This window comes from Setaria italica, chromosome III (assembly GCF_000263155.2).
Source record: "Setaria italica strain Yugu1 chromosome III, Setaria_italica_v2.0, whole genome shotgun sequence".
Classification (NCBI taxonomy): domain Eukaryota; kingdom Viridiplantae; phylum Streptophyta; class Magnoliopsida; order Poales; family Poaceae; genus Setaria; species Setaria italica.
Window position 1 is genome coordinate 22,966,426 of NC_028452.1, and position 5,256 is coordinate 22,971,681.

General features: G+C 39.9%; 2 protein-coding genes across 2 annotated transcripts in view; one reads left to right on the plus strand and one right to left on the minus strand.

Annotated features, from left to right (window-relative positions):
- The first annotated feature begins 357 nt into the window (after positions 1 to 357).
- Positions 358 to 3,195, plus strand: LOC101772661 (signal peptidase complex catalytic subunit SEC11A). The gene is made up of 8 exons (XM_004962188.3): positions 358 to 522; positions 1,139 to 1,251; positions 1,739 to 1,810; positions 1,911 to 1,946; positions 2,050 to 2,095; positions 2,262 to 2,349; positions 2,434 to 2,491; positions 2,809 to 3,195. The coding sequence occupies exons 1-8, from the start codon at positions 444 to 446 to the stop codon at positions 2,857 to 2,859; spliced, it is 543 nt and encodes a 180-aa protein (XP_004962245.1). The 5' UTR covers positions 358 to 443; the 3' UTR covers positions 2,860 to 3,195.
- A 746-nt stretch (positions 3,196 to 3,941) lies between these two features.
- LOC101771993 (anti-sigma-I factor RsgI6) overlaps positions 3,942 to 5,256 on the minus strand; it is a 7,195-nt gene continuing 5,880 nt past the window's right edge. Inside the window, exon 5 of the mRNA XM_022825372.1 lies at positions 3,942 to 3,979. Within this exon, the coding sequence (XP_022681107.1) occupies positions 3,976 to 3,979 (4 nt within the window). The 3' untranslated portion in view covers positions 3,942 to 3,975. The remainder of the gene's footprint in view (positions 3,980 to 5,256) is intronic.

Consider the following 5,256-nt stretch of genomic DNA (forward strand, 5'->3'; position numbering starts at 1 on the left):
TGAAGAAAAGTGAAAGAAAAAGAAAAGAATAGAAAAAAAAAAAACTTGCCATCACAGGCCTAAATCGAGCCATGAGCCGGTTATTTGTGGCGCACCGATTGGCCGCGTAGAGTTTTCTTCTGCCTCTCGTATTATATGGGCCGAGCAAAGAATTTACAAGTCCCAGGCCGATTCTTATGGGCCATATCCCTTGATCCCGTACTCTTGGCCCACCTTAGACCAGCAAGGACGGCTTCCCAAGTTATCAGGCGTCAGATCCAGATCGGACGTACTATAATGGATTCGCTTACGTGCACCCGCTGGTGACGTGGCGAAGGTCAATAGCACAATATCGGGCACCCACGGGGTCATGTCTGAAAAAGACTAGCGGAAAACGCCGCAGCTTCCTCCACTTCCATTCTCTGTCGTCGTTCGCCGCCGGGACCCGAGGGAGAGGGAGCGAGATGGGGTTCGTCGGCGACACGGTGGAGTCGATCCGCTCGATGCAGATCCGCCAAGTGCTCACGCAGATCATCAGCCTCGGTGAAGCCCTCTGCCGCAGTCTCCTCTCTTCCTCCCCTGATTGTTTTTCTTTTCCGAGGTCTTCGGTGATCAGATCAGTGCGTCGGGAGGCGTGTAGCTCGTAAGGTTTGTTGTGAGGTCTTTGCCATGCGAAACTAGTACGATTTCAGTCAGCGGGGCGGGTCTTTTCTCGATTTTTGGTGGGGTTTGGCCGTAAGATCGTAGGAATAGATTTTTTGGATTTTCTTGTGGTTCTACTATCTTAATCTCTTCAGTTATTCGTCTTAAGAATCATGAGAATGTGAAGAATATAACAGTATCGAATTAGGTGCGACAGCCTCGAAGAACTGAATTGCTATTTTTCTTCATCTCTTTTATTGTTTAGAGTGTGAACTGTGAATGCTGCATATGCTCTCTTGAAGAATTGCTTAGGCTTTTTGTGGGTTAACCTAGAGGCAAGTTGTTGCTCATAGTAATTCTGAGTTGGTAGTATTGTGATATTCAAGAGGGGAGCTGGGGGCACTTTATCCAACTTTGTTAGTAAGGCTGGTGTTTTCCTACAATTTGATGTTTGATTGTCAATTGCAACAGGAGTCTCATTAGGGAGTTTTAACCTTTAAAACATTCCTCTTTGCAGGTATGATTGTTACCTCAGCATTGATCATATGGAAGGGGTTGATAGTTGTGACGGGCAGCGAGTCCCCAGTTGTAGTTGTTCTCTCTGGTAGCATGGAGCCTGGATTTAAAAGGGTTTGTTACCTCTCTACATAACTTGAAAATGGTCTTAGATTCTGTATGCTTTTACCTAACTTGAAAATGTCCTGAGATGCTGTATGCTTTTATGATATTTACATGCTTGACGTGACATAAGTAATAATTTGGTTAACAAAATGTTTTTACTTCTACACGTGGACACTGTAAATTTCAAAAACTGCTACACAAAAGGAGCGTTTCCATTTTATTTTCATATGAATGATTTTTGCGATCTTTAAGTCCTACCAGTTTGCACTAATAGTTTGTCTGCATAGTTTCATTGTCCTTTAGCGTTTTACATATAAAATTCTGGAATCAACTATTACCAGAATTTTTTTTAATATTCTTATCATCACTTGTTGGCGGTGTGCTATAGCACATATTATCTAATATCTACTACTTAATTTTAACGCCAGAGTTCAGTGTAGCAGTACCGGCATCTTTGGCACCGTTATGTCTTAATGATTAATTATCTTCTTTGCAGGGTGATATCCTGTTTTTGCACATGAGCAAAGATCCTATCCGCACAGGAGAAATAGTTGTTTTCAATGTCGACGTGAGTTCTACTGCTTAGCCATGAATTATGTCACTGTAATGTTTGCTCATACAGTTATAAATACAGACACTAAATGCTCATCTGGCTCCCATTTATGTAGGGCCGTGAAATTCCAATTGTACACCGTGTGATTAAGGTAATGCGTTTTGAGTTCTTCGCTTCAATTGATTGAATTTAAACTAGATTATAGTTTTATTCGTTTTTTCTTGCTCAGTTTGAATTTTCTCCTCTCTGTATAGGTCCATGAACGGCAGGACACTAAAGAAGTGGACATCCTCACCAAAGGTATACCCATTCTTTCAGTTTGAATGACTATAATTTTTTCATTTTTCTTTTCTGATTATACTACCACCTGTTATTGTGTAATCCTGACAATAATCAACGGCTATTTGTATGATGTACTGTGATTGTGATTGCAATGTTCTTTTTACCTTACCAATGTGACTTTCAGGTGACAATAATTTTGGGGATGACCGACTATTGTATGCACATGGGCAGCTTTGGCTCCAGCAACACCACATAATGGGACGAGCTGTGGGGTGAGTTCAACTTATACAACACGCATCTGTCCTTATGCCTACTGGAAACAGTTTGACTTATCATACATTTTACAATGCAAACAGCTATCTTCCATATGTCGGATGGGTTACAATTATCATGACTGAGAAACCATTCATTAAGGTATGGTCATTCTTCTGGTTTATATATTGATTGGCTGGATAACTAGTGTAGGGCTGTAGGCTAGAGATGAAACCCAACGAGCACCACACAAACCAATGTCGAATCTGAGTGTAGCGACACAAACCCAATGAAGAGCATATTCTGTTGATCTGAAAATATTGTGATTATGTTGAGGGAACTGCTCATGCATTCATCTTACTAATGTATATTAGGCAAAGGCAAGTGCACGTTGTCCGTTTTAGTCCTCATATTAAACAATAATGTTGTGGCTCGCTGTCATTGGAAGGTCTGCTGATCGATGTTTTGTCTTGCTGCAGTACCTTCTGATTGGCGCACTGGGCCTGCTGGTCATAACATCAAAAGAGTAAAGATGTCAAACTTCCGCAGCATGTAGATTTTGCTCTTGTGGTGCAACAGCATAGAGCAGTGGCTGACCGGAAGGCTTTAAGAGAATCTGTTCTGTACTTCTCCATGTATCAAATGAGAAGATTTCTTTGTCTATTTGGCGGGCGCCTGCCCTCTAATTGGATAGCCAGATCTCATGCAGCATCCACTTTTCCGTAGTTACAGACTAGTTGATGAATTGAATCAGCTGTTGGTTGTTGCATTTGATGAAGTTGACTCTTCATGACTTAATTACAGGAAAAATGCCTTGTACACCAACAGCCATGCTGAATACCAAAGGAAATCTTAAATTTCTAAGAGAGCATCTGTAGCAGATCCCCAATAACCTCGTACTTCAAAAAACTGTCGCTACTGGGTTTTGGGGTGCCACAGCAGGTTTCCAATAGCTTTCCTAGTTCCCGTATTTGTTTGGTGGCCATAAAAAACCAGCCCTCTTGTCCAAAAAGGAAAAGAAAAATACAGCCCCAAGCTTGGGCCATCCTCCCAAGTCCCACCAACAAGCCGAGCACGCTCTGGCGAGACTTGTAGCAGCCCGGGATGAACAGTAGTATCTCGCGGGAGCAAGAAAACTACTCCTGGTATATAGTGTGTGATTATTACATGTGATTTAAAGCATTAAACAAGTAGTTTTTTTGTTGCAACCAATGATACAGTAAGGTTTGTAATGTCGGATCTTATTGTGTAAATTGCAGTACCAACTGACAGTATTGCCGGTTTTTAACCGTCTATAGAAGCTTATTTGTAGTAGTCATGTTTTCTTGCAGAATTGGGAATTTCACAAAGAAACTAGAGCAGGCGGAAAGATAATCCGCATGTATTTAAAACAAGGAATAGCCCGTTTACTTTATTTGTCTCTATTAGACTCGACCAATACAATACATCACTCGTATAATACCCATCATAAAACATTGGGGGGCTTTCATTTTGATCCAAATCTTGCTATCCAAACAGGTCCATCTTGATGAGATTCTTGTTTGGGTGAGGGGGGAATCGAATTGGTAGGATCTAGCCATTAAATCATCAGTGCAAGTAATATTCGTGTAGCTACTCCATAAGATAATCATTGGTTTAATAGCTAGTCAGGCATCCATGTCCAGCACAAGAGCCGCGTCCCCTTTTGGCGTCCCCTTTTGTCGACGTTGATTATTAATGCAAATTAAACCATTAACACATTGAACCGAGTATAATCAAGCGAATTTAAACCGGTAGTTTTTGGTTACAAGTAGCAACCAACGATACAACCATGATACAATAGGGGTTGTAGTGCTTTTTAAACTTGTTATCTGTACGTCACTTCTTTGTGTAACTGATGATACAAACTATTTAAGGCATTTCAAAGCTAAAACCGACAGTACAACCAGTTTTAAACCATCGATACACTTTTTTTTTCTATAATAGTGAATTTTTCCTGTAGCTTCGAGAGTCTTGCAAAGAAACTAGAATAGATCACAGATCATCTACATGTAGGAGTATCCTACGGGAAAGCTAAAAATTGCCGAGTGTATTTTTTTTGCCGAGAGTTTTTTTTCAAGCACTCGGCAAAGAAACCCTTTACCGAGTGCCAAGCCAAAAATACTCGGCAAAGAAAAAACACTCGGCAAATCGGGGCTTTGCCGAATGTCAAATAAAAAACACTCGACAAACCACCCTCTTTGCCGAGTGTCAAAAAAAACACTCGGCAAAGAGGGGGCTTTGCCGAGTGTCAAAAAAGACACTCGGCAAAGAGGGGGGGTTTGCCGAGTGTTTTTTTGACACTCGGCAAAAAAATAATTTTTTTTCCTCTTTTCACCTTGAAATTTTTTCTACTCCCCACATACAACATGTGGTACTCCATGTTAAAATTTGGTATATTTTTGGATTTATTTATATTTATTTAATTAATTGCATTTCAAGGAAATTTTTGGTATAAGTCAAATTTGAAATGCAAGTGATTCAAATTATGGAACAAAATGAGTAGAAAAATGATATTCATGTTATTTGGCCCAATTTGAGACCTGACTCATGAAATGAAAAGAAATTTCGAACATCTTGTTCATGAAACACGACCATGAACGTGTGGTAAGCAAAGTTTGAAAATCATGAGATTTGTCATGATGTGATGATATAATACGTGGAGGCTGTGGAACAAAATTGAGAAGGTTTTGCACATTTCATCATGTACGATGATTACAAACCGAAGCATCTCAGAAGAAGAATAGTAACTTTGAGAAGGATTCGATAAAATTTAGAGTCGAAGTGACGGTCGAGTTCGGTTTGACTACAAAACTTTTTGTGTAGTCAGTAGAGAACATATATTGTTTCGTGTAAAAATTTGGTATTTTTTTGAAACTGTTGGATATTTTTTAATTTTTTTAAAAAAC